This window comes from Camelus dromedarius, chromosome X, assembly GCF_036321535.1.
Source record: "Camelus dromedarius isolate mCamDro1 chromosome X, mCamDro1.pat, whole genome shotgun sequence".
Classification (NCBI taxonomy): domain Eukaryota; kingdom Metazoa; phylum Chordata; class Mammalia; order Artiodactyla; family Camelidae; genus Camelus; species Camelus dromedarius.
In genome coordinates this window covers 11,349,330-11,367,175 of record NC_087472.1, presented here as the reverse complement: position 1 = coordinate 11,367,175, position 17,846 = coordinate 11,349,330, and the positions used below count along the sequence as shown (strand labels likewise).

The following is a 17,846-nucleotide window of genomic DNA, read 5'->3' as shown; positions in this document are numbered from 1 at the left end:
GTGTCAAGTCGAGCTATTAAGAGGTCAGGGAGCATAAGTTCCTTTCCCACAGGTGCCTAGAACAGTGTCCGGCATGTAGAAGGCATACAAGAAATTTTGATAACAATTTGTTTGTTGGCCATTTTTTCCTTCACTGCTCTAACTAAAAAGTAAATTAAGCTTTTCATCTCATTATAATACAAATGTAACATAGCATACATTATTTCAATGCAGACCAAGAGAAGCCAACTTTTTTAGAATTTTATGACTAAAACAGAAATTGAATTAAAGCCATATACACCAAGTTATTTAAATTGACTTGTCTATCTAAAAAGTGGACTCTCAGACATACTCTTAGAGTTACTCTTAACTCAAAGGAAGAAGATATTGACAGCATTTGTTTCATATACAATGATGAAAATGGAGATTTTTTTTTGGTCATAGGTCAATTCTTGCTCAGAGTAGTCAATAAGTGGATCTTGTAGACTATCTTAACATGCAACCACAAACTTAAAAAGCAACCTTCACAGTTAGAACATTTTTAAAAACAGTTTCTATAAGAAAATGCCAACTATATGAAATGCATTTTTCATCTGCCCTATAGTGAATTAAATAATTGGTACACAAATGTGGAAAAATTAAGGATCATGCCCTCACAACCTAATGTAAGTTGAAGTCAAAATCTTATAACTTTGATAAACTACTTTCCTAATTCAAAGGAGAGAATCTCAGTTGAAACTGAAAAATTTAAACAAAAGGAGGCTTTGGAACATTAATTGTTTTTACCTAAAGTCCCCAAATATTCCAATTTAGCCTTAAAAATGCTGGTTGGTAAGATGAAGCTCCAAATAACTTGTTCTCAGTGTGTTTGGATATCAAGAGAAAAGGGGGAACAGCTAAAAACTGAAGTAGTAATTATTTAAAGTAACAAAGTTAACGGTCAATTGTGAATGAGCTAGCAGAAGGAGCATTGACTTCTAACTAACTACTAGGATCTGGATGTGATGGAACAAAATAACTATACTTTATGATTAGTTGTAAATAAGCACCCAGTTGTAAATAAGCAGAGCTCTAGCCTGAATAAACCGTTCACTTTGCTAAATTACTGTATTCATTTTATTCTCAACTCTCCTTGATGTAGCATTAAATCTAATTTTGAGCATCATAGGACTCTACTTTCATTTTCATTACCAATGTCAAGCAGAACTTTCTCTTTTTCTCAAAGTATCACTCTTTCTCCTATAAATTCAGGACAGCAACAGGAGTTCCCAAGACACTACTGCATCAACGTGGATTTAGTAACTTTAGCTAAAATAAGGCACCTTCAAGGAATTCCATAAGACGCAAAGACAGTCTATAAATTCTACTGATGGTTCTGATTTTTTAAATGAGGGAAAACGCTGTGTAGTTTTAGGCTTCAGACTTTAATCTATGACATTGTTTCACATCGGAGCACTAAGTTTAACCTTGGGCATAGCTTCAAAGAGTTAGGTGGAGCTCACTGATTCTTATCCCACTGAAGGGCCTTCAAAATGAGGCCTGGGATTTTTAAAGGAAAAAAATGTAGAACAGAGAAATATGATGAAAGTTAAAGATTCTAAAGATCTGGCAGGATGCGATCAATGCTCCTTTTGCTACTGAAGGGGATTTCCAGTTTTGTACCAGCTGCAAAATTCTGGTGATTCCCCAGGGTCCCTGCAGGGTGCGCTAGAGTAGGAAGGCCACGGAGAACAAGTTTTTCTAAAGAAAGGATGTGTGTTCCCCAAAGAAGAGAAGAATGCTAATTTTATCAGTAAATAAAACTTAGAATAGGTCAAAGTGCTTATCTTCAGTGTTCCCTGCATTAACAAGACTTATTCCCAGTGTTACACTGACCTTAGTGATGGCATTTGTAAATAAGCAAACGAAAAGCACCCAATTCAGAGAAAGTCATTTTTATCACTGAATGGTTGAAAAAGGAAATCAACACTTGCTACAAAGTTCGAAGGCAGCTAACATATTCAAGAAATTGTACATTTCTTCAATTAAAAGATTCTGGTGCAAAAACAATCAGCCAAACGTCAATGTGAGGAAGAGAAAGTCAAATTATGAAACTTTTTTCCCTCTCCAGACTGGACCCGAAGGCCTCCTTTTAAGAGAGGTGATGTCACTCCACACATTCGGAACACACGCGACTGAGGAAATCAGTAGTACTGTCCAGCACTGTGGGCACTCTGGTGTGCAGGACTCATCACAAAAACATAAATAATAGTAGCAGCTACCATCTCTCGAGTTGTTACTACATGCCGAGCACAGTGCCTAAATGCTTTCTGTGGATTACTTTATTTCATCCTCATCACAATCCTATGAGGTAAGTACTGTCAATATCCCCATTTTACGGATGGGGAAGAGAAAGAAAACTGGGGCACAGGAAGGTTAAATGACTTACTTTAACTTCAAACCCAGGTTCTGTCTATAAGGATGAAGCTCTTTACAACTATACTATATGCTATCCTCTTATAACTACTCACTGTATTCAGATTTCATTCTTTTTGTGAAGTTAGTATACTGTCAATTCCTCTTTCTCTGCTCTAGAGCTTTTATGAAAAATAGATCAGTTAATAAGAAGTTAACTAGACAAACTATAAATATATAATATTTACAGAGAAATAAAGATGTGGTAGTCTATCAGTGTAGAAATGTTCACTTCTTTATTCTGGTTTCTAAAACATATACATATATATTGTATAAGCAAATCTGTTTAGAAACAATTTTTATTTGCTCATGAACTACTGACTATTTAAACAAATATATCCTATTGCATTGTTTTGTCTACTGGCAAAAGCGGAGCTAGATAAAATATGAAAAATAGTTTATTAAATACTAGTTAGTAAGAAGGTACTCTTACATGTTCTTTTAAAATGTAAAAATGCAAGGTTTATTGCAATAAATTGATTATCACTAGTTTAATGAAAAGTCACTTCACAATCAGTGTGTCACTTTACCATCTTCCACATAAAACACTACGGGAAACAATAATTCCCTAGAAAGTACATTAAATTTACTTGATGCGAAAGGAGAGAGAAAACTGATGGGGGAACCAAATAGCACAAGGATGTGAAAATGGCTCTTTATTCAGAGCCACTAGACCTTATAAAGTGGTTCTGCTCCTGGCTTTATGACTAACCCTGCTTGGTGACAATGTCACTAACTTCTCTGGGTTTGCTTTCTCCATCTGGGAAGTCAGCGAGTTGAACAAGGAGACCTTAGGATGTTTCAGTTCTACAAGTCTATGATCCTGAGTCTAAGGACTACTATTGATTATCTTCTTAGACTCTACAGGGTGGGTCACAATTTTGAGTAAAAGGATTATTCACTATTTTGGGCACAGGTACGGAAACTTCTAGCTGAGGATAAAATTTTTGCCATAAGGTTAAAGATTAACAGGAAACTTTTTATCCAAATACACTCAGAGTGTTCTTTAGGTCAACAGACCTGCTCATTAAGGCAACACGGTTTTCACTCATTCCATCCTTGGCCCACTTTTTACACGGTAATCTCCTGGCTAAGCATAACCTGTGCTACATCACTACCCAAAGAGAACTGACATGTCCATTTGTAAACCAAAATGTTACATTTGTAAAGGAAGGGTATAATGTTGTGTTTCAGGTCCTCGGTGTTTGTCAACATGTAGTGAACCAGTTATCACCAACATTTTAGATCTGCCTTGCCAGGCTGCACGAGGAAGTGAGGAAAATGATGAAGATCTGTGCCACACTCCAGGAGCTGGCAGTGGGCCAGTCACCTAGCACTGAGCACCTCACCTGGTCTGCCGAAGGTAGAGATTAGCAAACTAATACATGTAGAATGATGACTTGTGGGTACTAGGAACTACAAAGAAGGTTTTCACATACGGAACATCAGCACCATTTCACTGGTGAGGACATTCAGACTGAGAGATTAGTCTGGCCAAAGTCACACAGCTAGTAAATGGCCAGGTCAGGATTTAAATACAGGTCTTCAGACTTCCAGGCCACTCCTCTTAGTACTGCACAACGCTAAAGTAAGATGATTAGTCAAATGGCGACACAGCTACAGTGATTGAACCCTTGACTGTTCAGTGTACAGAACAGAACATACCCTTTACGACCCAGGCGTGTATTTGAGAAGCGCTGCCGTGGAACAGAAAGAGATACGAATGTCATTTGAAGATAATACCTTGCAAAGAATGTAAATTATTTACAAGCTGGTCCATCCACTTAAGGACAATTCAGGAAGCTTTGGGCAAGTAAATAATTCCTACTTTCAGCATACTTTAAGGCCTAAAGTAATATATATAATCAACAGCCATTGTGAATCATAATGGAAGGCAAAGACATGTAAATAATCTTTCAGATATCACAAGGCAAAGTGATGCTTTAAAAAAAATTGCCTTTTGGTGGAATAATTACCACAGTTGGTCTATGGTTGGTATATGTGCACATTCAGGTATGCATATATACCTGCACCAGCTTCCACAGAAACATAAACAAAAGTAAGTGGCTCACTATATGAACATCTACTGAGTTAAAAAACCAACTTACCTTAGATGAGACTATTCTATTATCACAAAATTTTTGTGGAATGTAAGCTTCTGTTTCTGGAAATGGATGATGGCCAACGAATACTGTGCGTGTACCAACTCGTTTCTCTTCTCCAGCACACTGACCAAGAGAAAGAGGAAAAAAATCAGTTTTTCATCACATTTCTCCATGCTTCTACCGAGCTCAGAATTCTTGTCTAAGCATGTTTGGCTATTGTCTAGAGAGAGTAGCAGGGAGAGGAGAAAACCTTGTTAGGAAATTCAAACTCCACTAAGCTCTTAGTTGCTGACTTAGTGAAGATTACTAGCAGAAGTTTTGCTTGAGCTGATTGTCCTCAGGTTATCACTGCAATTCTAAAATGTTTAAACTGAAGTAAGTATCTTAGAGAAACAGCATTTTTACTGCCAGTCATTTTTCTTTCATCCACAGAATCTCAAACATCACCATCACAGAAACACACCAACTTAGGAAAGGTCAGACTGGGAATATTTTATTTATTACACAACAACTATTGAGGACAACCATGTCAATTTCCTTACCAGACAATAGAAAGCAGAATGCAAATTTCTTCTAAACACAAAATGACTGCTTATAAATAGATAGGAGCAGAATGGTTGCCTCTATTAGTGGAATGATCAATTATTTCAACACAGGAAAGTTGTAATTCTTTGGCTTTTCAGGAAAGACATGTCTTTGCGACCTCTCAGAGCCAACTGTTAAAAAGTCCCATTTCACACAATGTAGCTCTAATGCCCCTTTTATATTTTTTAAAAGTACATTCACTGAATCGAGAAGTTCCAAGGTTGAGCTCCATTTTTATCTCACCCTTTATTTCACCGAGGCTTCACTCTATTTTGTAATTTTAAATCAGGATCATGTATTTTCTTATATAAATTTAGAATAGTTTCCTTTGGTGATACTACATTATTATGTTTGAGACAACCATGTATTTAAGTCAAAGCAAGTATGATAGAAACCAATATACATTTATATATTTCCATTACTATTTTTTAAAAAGATAATTATAATTCCTCAATCTATAATGTTTTTAAGTATGCAGTCACAAAGATTTCCCTTCCTTTCAATGATCTATTTAAAAGTCAAAGATATAACTCTCTATCCCCAAAACAGTCACTTTAAACAAGATTACTTAAGGGTTGCAAAGTTCTCCAAGTGTCTATGCTTGGATGTATTCCATTCTGAATTTTTGTACCTCAAATAGATATAAGGAAAATAAATTTTCAGATTAAAAAAACAAAAATTACCCTAAAGTACAGAAAAACCTCTTGCCTCACCATTTTCATTTAAGCTTATTAAATAATTACCTAGTGGGGTATTTCCTCCAAAATCTATAGAGAATCAATCAAAAAGTAATTGAGATAAAGAGAAGTAGGAGAGATTTAGGCTGTATATAAAGGGTAGCTTCTGGAAATCTACCCTGGCATAGTCTAAGGGAGCTTATAGGAATTCAATCTATGGCAATCTGGAAAAAGCCAATACATATCAGTGTTGGACAACTTAGCTATTTACCTGCCTGCCCCAAGACAAGGCATTAAAACAACTGATTGTACAAGGTCCTTCACTTGCTAAGGGTCAGTGATTAAGAGAGAAATTTTCAGTTCCTGGAAACCAGTTAACAATATCTTTACCAGGTTGGTAAAGATAAACTATATACAGTTTTGATTCAGAGGTTGACTTTGTTTGCAACTATAATATACAGGGTCTGAAACAGCTTACTGATAAGAGCACTAAATTTTCTATAATAACCATTTTGCAAATAGTGAATTCACCTGCTTAAAAGTATAGTTCATTTCGCTTTGCCCCTACCCTGGTCTACTGCAAGTTACTGGCTCACTGTGTGAAGGAAAAGCCCAGCTGGGCTAACGAGCTAAATCACAAATCTAAGTGTGATAAGTGTCGGTTTACTGATCTAAGTTCTGCTGGGCTAACTCATAAATCTGAAGTTTAGTGTCAATTTACTGGGCTAACAAGCTAACTCTTAAATCCAAGCTCAACAAGTGTCAGTAACGTGATCTGCTCCAAATTGATAAGCTCCAGTGTACTGATTCCTTGCTTTTTGTTGTTTGAACCTTATTGGCTAATAGCCCCATACTTGTAATTAACCCTATAAAACCTATGTGCACGTCTTGGAGGTGCTCAGAGCTTCGGAGCAGAAGCCCCTCTGAGCCCGCTGGCGTAATAAATCTGAGTACTCCAACCCTCCAAGTGGTGCTTGTTTCTTGGCTGGCCTGTCATTTCCGTAACAACTGTAATCTCTACAATAGACCTGAACCTAATAATGCACCAATTTGAAGTACAGAAATTGTCAAGTCTGTATACATACTACAATTTAAAGCATTTAATTTAATATGCATATGGTTGTTTAGTTTTTCACACAAGCAAGATGTGGCTATAGAGCTATCTTTTCATGCCAGTTCTCAGATCATTCAACAAATGGAGATGGGGAAGAGAAAAAGGAAAAGAGGTAGAGGGCCAGAGAAGCAGGCCGTTTCCCACATTGCCATTCTAGATTACTCCCCTCAGTTAACAGTGGCCACTGATTAACTGAAGACAAAACTCAACTAGTACTTCCCCAGTTCTGAATTGCCTCCAACTTCTTCTATGGCAGATAATGGCATTCCAAAGAACAAAAGCAAGGAACAAGCATAATACAGGTTTTCAGGCACACGGTATTTTTCCGAATTCCCTGCATTTGCATAGCACTTACAGCTTTACTAAGAGCCCTCCCCATACATTATCTCTTTCTGATCCCTTTCGAGTCAGGCCTAAATGACCTCGATCTCCATTAAACTGGAGAAAATGGACTGAAATTGCTGTGCAGGTTTGGGGTGAGGAGCTGTGGAGGAGGGAGGATCTTGGCAGTGATCACCATCAGATGATGAAATAGGGGCCCGAGAAGAGTTGTAGAATGTCCACTCCTGGGGATTTTTCAAAAAAGGGCAAAGTCTCTTCAGCCCAGGCAGGTCTGGGTATGGAGCTGCCTGAGGACTGGGGTTGGGGTCCAGTGAAATAGATGACTTTTCCATGCCTGTTTCACCCTAAAATCTGATTAACTCGCAATTTCTGGTGGAATTTGCTGCACCTGTATAATGCTTGTTTGGGTTCACATAAAAATGGTAAAGCTGAACTCATGTAAATTCACTGTAATTTTCCACTTGCTGACAATGTAGAGTGTTAAAACAGTGGTTTTAGTTCCTGTGTTTTTGAATAATGTAGGTGCTTTAGCCAAGGGAGAGAAATTCCAAGTAGGAATTATAAAAAAAAAAAAATTCCATCTGGATGGTACACAATGTAGTCTGGGGTAAGAGTGTATGATTCTTGCTACCTCCTAATGAATTTTTAAGTCATTAGGAGTCCATCCTGTGTTCAAGTGCTTCCCATGCAAATGTCCCTAGGGACAGCATTTATTAAAATTGAAATGTGCTGACACCAATCCTATTTTAATGTTATCATATACTATAATAAAAAGTATGGAAATATATTAAAGAGTTTTATAATATATGAGCAGAGAAATCATTTTAATGTTCTTCTTCAAGATAAAAATTACCCTTCTGTACTCTTGATTTATACCTCTGTAGTATAAACTGAATGCTGTGTTAAAAATAAAGTAATTTATACCAAAACAGTCTCTCAATAAAAACCAGAATAAAATGGTACTGTTATTCAATTACTACCATCTTAAAATCCTACGCCTTTGCCAGTCATAAACACAGAAAGCTGCTGGAAATATAATTTGTTTCTTGATTGCTTCTAGACCAGTGACTGAATAAGAACTGAGAGAAAATAGAGACCTCAATACAAGACTGTCATCATAAAAGCTGGCAGAGGCTCTGAAACGGAGCTCACCCTTCCATCCGTTCCAGGTGTTGGCAGACTTAAATTTATCACTTAGTCATAGATCAGTGGTTCTTAATTCTGGTCACACATTGGCTTTAAACATAATACCAATGCCTGGGTCTTTTGTTTAATATTTAATTTAATTTTTCTAGAAGCTCCCCAGGTGACAATTCTAATTTAGAGCCGGGGCTGAGAATTACTGCTACAGAATCTCTCTTTGAATTAATGATTCCTCTTATCCTACAAGTTCTTAGTATGCCAGCCATAATCCTACACTTTAAAAGTAATTAAAATAATTTAAATAACTTGCTTTTCAAAGGATAAAAATACAAATAACCATCAAATAGCAACCCCTTCAACCATTTTAAGCTGCTCACAAAATGAGATTCTCCTTCAACATTTATTCTGTGGCTAATCCGCTTCAATTATTCAGATCATTGATAATGAAAACTACAGGCCCTGCAAACATGCAAAGCTGCTCGGGTTATCAGTAAATAATCACCAATGTCATCTCCAACAACCACAGCATCACTTTTATTGATTATCAGACTGTTCTCTCTGTGTTACTAAAGCAAATAAGAGGACAGTTGGCTCTCATTATCGGTGGGTTCCACATCTTTGATTCAAGCAACTTCAGGCTGAAAATACTGGGGGGTGGGGTGAGTGGAGGGAGTTTCCAGAAATGCCAAAAAGCAAAATTTGAATGTGTCATGCGCTCAAAAACTACTTGCATAGCATTTACATTGTACTAGGTATTATAAAAAATCTAGAGACGATTTAAAGTGTAAGTGAGGATGTGCATAGGTTATATGCAAATACTACATAGTTTTATACAAGGGACTTGAACATCTGCAGAGGATCCTAAAACCAATCCCCTACAGATATGGAGGGATGATTTGATGTGCTCAAAAATAAACCAAAAATCCTTATTAATAATCTGAAAATTTGGCAATGATTTAAAACTATCCTCCACTTCCCAGCCCCAAAGCCGTTTTCCTCTCTGAAGCCGTAGTATTTTTGAACAGTATAATCAGTCTTTAAAAGGCCAAAGTCAAAAATGAAAGAAAGAGCATTTTACCAAAATTTCTGCACTCCTGTACTAGGGTGGAAGGCAGAATGCCGGGAGGAGGGCATCACAGTCCAGGGACCGTCTCCGGTATATTAAGCTTCCTGGTTAGAGTTGCTACAATGTATTCAGCGGTCAAATTGGTGAGGTTTCCAAGCCCATCCCGTTATAAGAAGCCAAGAAGAATAATCTTCATATGCAATTTATAGTCGTAACTCTACAATGAGCCTAAAAAATTGCACTTTCCAGATTTTGCTTTACCTGTATCTTCTTAAGTGATCAAGCTGTCTCCTTTGCCAGAGGTAGTAAAGCAAGACTGAGACAGGGCATTTTGTCTTCTTGCCTTTAAAGCTTATTTATGGTTATATCAACCAAAACTCTCAAACATCTGATCAAAAGACAACTAAATATCCAAAGTACATCCCTAGACACAAAGCAGGCATTATCCAATGGTAGCACATTTAATTGAAAAGAAACTTCTATAGGAAATGGATATTAAGCACCACAAAAACACCTAAATCAGCAAGCACTATGCTTAGGAAAAAGCAGTGACTATAAGAACTTGGGTAAGAACAATGCCTTGTTTGGAAGCTCAGGGTTAGCTTAGACTTGCATTATCTGAATGCGATCCACTGAGCAGTTTAATTTCACCAGGGACAATCAGTTCTAAGTGTTTCCAGTGTGATCCCCCTCCCCACTGTGCCCTCAGCCCAAGGACCTCAGGGCTACAGAAATATGGCTCTAAAGAAGAAATGCAGCTTTCTCACAGGATGGCCAAAAAAAAAAAAAAAAAGTCGATAGATCAAAAATGCTATAAGCATTTAGTGATTCAAGAGTCTAACAGGAATACACATATTTAATGATTCAGAGATTCTTCCATTTACAGAGTGTAACCTGAGACTCAAAATTCAGGCTGGGGCTCAGGAACTCCACTTTCCTTGGGAAACTCTCTTAACACAAACTTACCTGAGATGAACTGAACACACATGTCTACAAGGCCTCAGGAGTTCCTTCTCACTTTCACTACCCATATCTACACACCACCTTACATTCCCAACACTTAACAGACTTAAAAAATCTAAATAAGTGAGGTTCAGAACTCCTCAGGATAGGAACAACAGTGAGGCTGGCTGACAAGCCAGCCAAGCATTTACCAGAGCCCTCAGGAAATGGATAAACATACACATGCAAATAGAAAGCAAGTATAAAGAAGGCCCCAGGACCTCAAAGCCCAACCTGGCTGAAAAGAGAACAGAATAAAACAGAGATCACAAACCTCTGAGGCAGGAGGGAAAGATGGGACCATCTGCATACCGACAAGCGAAAATTTGCTAACACAATGGCAGCTAAACCACAAAGAGAACGCTGCAGATTATCAGGCAACTTGTACCAACCCCTGTGATTCTTGTAAAGTTTCCCAGAATTTGGGAAGGCGGCCAATTGAGGCTGGCAAGTTTGCGTACATCCGAGGGAAGCACTACAACACTACTCTGTTCCTTTAAGAACTTGAAGCAGCACTCTGGTGGCCTGGCCTCCATTATTATACCATTTGACATCTTTTTTGTTACTCTTCTCCAAAGACCTGATTTGCCTTTGTAACTGCTGATTTTAGATTATCAGTACTTTAAAATATTAGTATCTTGCACAGCATTTTCTCCTCATTTTATGAAGTTCTTTTCTAACCCATGCCTATAATAATGGACCATGGTGAGAAGTGAGGCTAAAAATCACACTTTTGAGGAAAGTTCAATTGAACTTTTGGTTCTAAGTAGGTAAACAGTATAAGAGGAAGAGATATAATCTAGGTATTCACTATGATACACTAAGCCCCTCCCCACTGTAACAGAGCGACTGTAATACTGTACATTGAACCTTCAAAAATGTGTACCAAAATATACGTAAGGCCTAAGCAGTTGGGCTTTGTGGCAAAGTCCCTTAGGGCTGGAAGATTTTCCTACTTTTTAGGGATCTCATAGGTGGGAAAATTTTATCTCAGCAGCAGGCAGTAATACCAAAAACAATGGTAAGGAAAAGAACCACTGGCTAATAGGGTGAAAAATGCCTTTATCAATATAAGAGACAAATTTTCATTCAAAAATCTTTCTAGGTCACCAGAGAAACATTTTTATTACAGTGTAAAGAGATAAACTCTGGTTAGAACAACAACAACAAAAAAATTGTAAAAGAGGTGTCTGATGTCCTGAACAGAGTTTTATCTCCCATTTTAGTGATAGCATGCTTACTATAAAAGTGTTAATAAGTTTCCTAGAAAGGTCTAGCAGTTCAAATATATATCCTGGAGCTTGTCCAGTGAAACCAATGAATGCATTCCCCACCCCCCGGCATTGTTAAATATCACACAGAAAGCAAACTTGCTAGGAAAAAATGTCCAAGTTGTAAATGTAACTTGATTAAATAGTACATCCTGGCTATACCTGTTAATTTTTTTTTTAACATCCCCAACAAAAGAGGTAGGTAAAAAAACAAGTTTCCATCATGGAGCATGGCTGAATTGAATAAGCAAAGAAAACAAGAGGGAGGGGCCTCACAAAAGGTGGCCAGTCCTTCAGTGAAGCATTTCAACCCTTCCATTCAACCACATCGTAGCCAACTACTTGGCTCAAATTACAGTGTCCTAAAGGAAAGTGTGTTCTTGAAAAAGGCATCCTCTCTGGAGGTGAAGGCAAAGTTTAGAGGGAACAGGAGAAGCAAGAAGGACATGATCCTGGGAAATAATATTGATACCTCTGTTTTCTTCAGTGTGAGACCTGGGGAAAATTGAGCCCCAACTTTCTTAAAAGTAAAATGAGGTCACGTAACTTAAAAGACTGCTTACAGTAAGATTAACAAAACCCCCCAGAGATCACTTTAAAAGGCTCTATACAGGCTATTCAGGTGAAAAAAGGCTGATGCTTGCTGATATTAACCAACTATGTGACTATTAAAACTCGAGGAATTGGGCCAGCACAGAACTAGGCAATGGCCTCAAAATAATTCAGGTGTACATATTTTATTTAAAGTAAGAAAGTTCTAGCTCTACAGAAGAGGCATACACAATTCTGATGCTACCCTTTTCCAAAGAGGCAGGTTGAGTTATGGCGCGTTGACAGGGAGGTCTTGGTGTTGAAGAGGACTACAGTTGGCTAGGGAGGCTGACAGGTGGTGTGTTTGGCAGCAAGTGAGGGCCACTCAAAGAGTTCCCTGGAGGCTTTTGTCCATAACATATGCCATTAGTCCCCTGGAACTGTTGGTCTGACACCATGGGAGTGAAGTTAGGAATTCATTTCTCCCTTTTTAGCAGAGCACATGGTCATTTGGGAACTATATTTGGGTTGTTTATATTGTCTCTAAATCTCCCTTCTCTTCCCCCAAAGCTTTGGATTCGAAGCTGGTGCACATTAAAAAGACTAGGTGCTGCTATAAACTTAACAGGTGATCTGTTTGTAATTATTCCTAAAATATGCTTAACAGACCTATGAAAAATTAGCAATATGTTTGAAGAATAATGTATAACCTTCAGAATACAGAGGCATAGAAAGAAGAACACATCAAGTAAATATTAAATAATGGCTTGTGTATAATAAAATTGGTTTGGTTTCCAAAATTTTAATTTTTAGCCTTTGAGTACCGCCAACTAGGAATGCCACACCAAGATGGACTAGCAAGAGTATCAGAATACACCATTCGATGTTTCACAGAATGCATTACATGAAACGAATTAATAATGGGGTTCCTTAGAGAAGGGGGGAAGGCTGCTCCCATAACCCCTCCTCCAAGCTGTTCACAATATTCATATAATAAATGTTATAAAAAGTCTTGAAGTAAAAAAAGTCTTTATCTTTGTGTAAGTCAGCATTTCCCATAGAACTCCTCCCCCACCACCAAGGAAGATCCAGTGACATCGTATCATGTAAAACATGGTTTGGGTGATGCTACTCTAATATATATTTCTTACCTCATCACAATCAACTATACCAGCAAAGCATTCAAGGGTGTAAGGTGAGATAACTGTTAAATTTGTGACAATTTCTCTCCCTGTATGCCAAAAATAGATAAAACAAATTGTTTGGCCAAGATCCCAGGTGTGTGCTTCTGCTTCTAAGGCTTAATTATGAGAAGCAAGAAACCAGGAGATCTTCATTCTAATTGCCTTCTGCTACAGATTGGTCTGGGTGCGTCTTGGGGGAAGTCCTAGAATTGGTTTCCTCATAGGTAACTTTAAGAGAGCTTGACTCAATAACCAGATCTAAGAGGATGCAGGGGAATTGGGGCCAGATCTTCTAGTAATAAAATTCGAAATATGGTTTGGTTGAGGCATCATGTTTCAACCTGAACCAAAAACGCAAACAATAAACTGCTCAAAAGTGGGGAAGAGAGTACCTGTTTGAAGATAAAGAATAATTTATAAACTAATACAACATGAGAAGATAATATATTCAGGATAAAATTTATTTGTAAGCTTCAAAGTAGACAAGAAGGGAGAAATTTTTAAAAATTATGAAAAGTCACAAAGACCAGGGAAAGGCTTCACGGTGCTAATTTTGGTACACTAGAAGGTACACTGGCTCTTTGGGGCTTTAAGGATACCCATTTAAAGCACCACAGTGTCAATTTATTTAATGGTAAACTTTAGATATGAAAAAATGAATGCCTTCTCAAATGTGCCTGTTACCCAAGGGATATTTGTTTCTCTGACAAAATAGAATGAAATTTATGTCCTGGCACCCAAGGTACAAACAACTTCAAGTTAAAACAGGTTGGGATTAACTGCCACAAGGACAATTTAAAAAAATAATGAACCACTTAGAATTACAAATTTCACTTGTCCAAAAGATTTCTGCTATAAAATGGAACACACACAAACTGATACAAAACCACTTGAAAGAATTTTTATTAATGCAGACATATTCAAAATGTATGATTTCTTAAAAACAAACACTATTCACACTAAAGGTCATACCACCCTCAAACCAAACAATTTTTGGTTGTTTTTTGTTTGTTTGTTTTTTACTAAATAGCACAAACAATAGTTTGAGGTTCAGTTCAAGTATATGATTGAAAATAGCAATGGGATATTTCCAAAACACACATAGGGGGTATCTAGAACAATTATAAGAATTTACAGCCAACACTAAAATTACCTGGCAAGCTTTGAACAAGAAAAATGCTTTCAGCTAAATCATGAAACAGCACAGCAGTTGTAGCATTAAGTGATTGAGTCAGTGGAACAGATTAGTCATGACCAGTACTGGATAATTAAATGTTCGCAAAGACTCAATTCTCCTGATTGCAATGCATTCCACTCTACTTCATATTATTACAAAAGGCATGTGTATATGCAAATGTGTCAATATATTTCCGACTCCATTCTTACTCTACTTTGTGAACTCAGATTATGATGTACAACTTTCTAAATGTTGAAAAACAAAATAATTACAGCATTAGTTAAGAGTAGAAACATGGCAGAACTGAAAATAATGGAGCCAGTCCTCAGAGGCTGGAAATTAAGTATATTTGCATTTTTAAATATGATTAATGAAGGCCAGTTATGGTGGACTAATGACTATGGATGGGCAGGAATAATCTGAATATTCCAAGATATCCTGCTCACACCCGTCTGGTTCCCAGCTATCTCCCTACAGTCTCCATCCTAGGCCAAAGCAAGCAGGTACATCTCTCCCATGGGAGGAGCAGCTAAACTTTTCTTTTTTCAAAAGTGAGGAATAAAGGGAAATGAAAAAGGGGAGAAGCACAAATATGTCAAACCAAAAGAAAATTAACTGTGATGAGAACAGTCTGCTATAAGACTGCATGAGGCTTCCTTGTCATTGTCAATACAACTCTCAAAAGACATCTCCAAAGAAGTGTTTTCAAGTAACACATATGTTCAGAAGGAAGAAATTTTTTAAAATGTCAGATTAGTACTTTAGACCTTATCTTCGATCCTGAAAATGATGGTTAAGAGGAAAAGCTGGGGTTCTCCTAATAGATGTACCAGAATGACGATGGACATAGATTTTGTGAATCTGGAATTCAATTCAGCCCAGTGTGCCTTTTGAGTTTCGCTACAATTTTTCATAATGTTGAATAACAATGTGATGAGGTATCAAAGAATGAAATATTCACTGCAAATAAGGGGTGGTTCATTTACGCATTTTAAAGATAAAATCTTTCTTGGATGGCTAGACTTTTAAAAGGATATAGAAAATAAAAAGTGTTGGTAAGGATGTGAAGAAATCAGAATCCTCGTACTGGTAGGAATGTAAAAGAATTCAACCTCGGTGGAAAACAGTTTGGTGGTTCATCAGAAAGCTAAACAAAGAATTACTATATGAGCCAACAATTTTATTCCTACGTATAGACCCAAAATAACTGAAAACAGGTGTTCAAACAAAAACCTGTGCATTAATGTTCATAGCAGCATTATTTACATAGCCAAAAGGGAGGGAACAACCCAAATGCCCATCAACTGATAGATGGGTAAACAATGAAGTACTGATACATGCTACGACATGGATAAACCTCAAAACAGCACACTAAATGAGAGAAGCTAGACACAAAAGGTCACGTATTGAATGGTTTCATTCATATGAAATATTCTGAATAGGTAAATCCACTGAAACAGAAAGAAGACTGGTGGCTGCCAGGAGCTGGTGGCAAGGGGAGATTGGGGAGTAACTCCTTAATAGGTATGGAGCATCCTTTTGGAGTGTTGACAATGTTATGGACCATGACAGAGTTGATAGTTTCACAACACATGAATGTACTAAATGCCACTGAATCATACTTTAACATGATTAATCTTACCTTACACAAACTTCACCTTGATTTTTAAAAAAAAGTAACACACTTGCCTTATAGCAGGTCACAAGGCTTAATATGGTTGATACATCCATTCAACCAATGTTTATTAAGTCCCTGCTATGTGAAAGACACTGGAGATAGAGTGATGAATAAAAAAAACATAGTCTTGCCTTCATGGAGCTTAGAGTGTAGTGAGGGGGACAAGACATTAATCAAATACTTATACAAATCAGCTAAGTGCCAAGAATGATGGCTGCACAGTATTCTGAGAGCTGACCCAGCCAGAACCACACAACCACCACATACAGTACAAGCCTGATCATATTGCTCCTCTAGTCCTGCTTTAATAGTCTGCCACTGGCATTAAAACTGAAAACTAAAATCCTTCCTCTGACCTGCAAAGTCTTGCAGACTCAGGTCTCTTCCCCTCATTTCTCCAAAGGCTCCCCAAGCCTCTCGGCCTCGCTTTCTCTGTTACAGCTCATTGGCCTTCTTTCCACTCCAGGTGAGCCCCAGGCTCACGCCTGCCCCACCAGGGCTTCTACTCCATTGCTTCCCTCCACTAGAATACTCTCCCCTCTTCACCTTCTGGTAAGCACCCGTCAGATCTCTTAACTGTCACTTTCTCACTAAAGCCTTCCCTAATGGTGACTCAAATCAAGAGACACCAATAACTCATTCTCCAAAATCAGTGTCTGCTACAGGAATCCATAAAGAGCAAAACAAAGCAAGAGGAAAATCTCCATTCAGCTTTTTGAAAAGCAGTAACTTCAAGTTTCCCCTGAATTCTGCTCAAACATTGTCAACATTTACCGAAAGAAATCCTCTGTAAACTCCCTGACTTTGCAAAAAGGGCACTTTCTTAAACTTCTGATTAGTTTCAGTAAAAATAAGGCAGTTATTGTGACAATAAGAACTTTATACAGTCTACCGACACTCTAGCTCATTAAACGTAATGCAATGCAGCTGGTTATTGTGATGCCTCGTTAATTGATTCATAGACACTTCAGACCATTTTATCCTGAGTAGTATTCATATTAATCATTTCCAGCTGATTAAATAGTTGATTAAAAATGGTGGTTATGGTCATTTCTATTTAAAAAAAAGTCAGGCATCAGTCCAAGACTATAATCCTCAATGTAATATTGTTTCTGGGAAGAAAATCAGATTAGACTTATATTACTCTGACTTCCATGAACATAACCTGGTATAGTGCACAAGGACAAGTTGTAAAGGGTTTTCAGGAAGGCCATCACCCAGCTAGTGTGCACTATGAAACAGAGGCTAGGACCAAGGCAAACCCAATTCGAACCAGCCAGCCATGCACTGTTCTCTTTTCAAGTCTATCTCATTTAATAACCATAAACCGGAGCAAGGTATTTTTTGCAGCACTGATTTTCTGTAAGCAGAGCAGAGAAATATCACTGACATATAGAAAGTCCCACACAAAAAAGACTCTGCTAAAGCTGTCAAAGGACATTTAAACATAACATTATCCCTGTGCTTTCTGGAAGTGAAAATAAATTGCATTTTAAAAATAACATCTCAATGATTAACAGATATTATTTATTTGTACA

The 17,846-nt window shown here is 37.5% G+C and overlaps 1 protein-coding gene across 6 annotated transcripts in view; it reads right to left on the bottom strand.

Annotated features, from left to right (window-relative positions):
* The window catches only part of ATP11C (ATPase phospholipid transporting 11C), a 151,676-nt gene that overhangs the window by 77,484 nt on the left and 56,346 nt on the right, over positions 1–17,846 (bottom strand). For all 6 annotated transcript variants that reach the window (XR_010379523.1, XM_064483253.1, XM_031445067.2 and 3 more), the window contains exon 2: positions 4,542–4,661. Coding sequence is in view for 5 of the 6 variants with exons in the window: in XM_064483253.1 (XP_064339323.1) it covers positions 4,542–4,661 (120 nt within the window). In the remaining variant the exon portion in view is untranslated. The remainder of the gene's footprint in view (positions 1–4,541; positions 4,662–17,846) is intronic.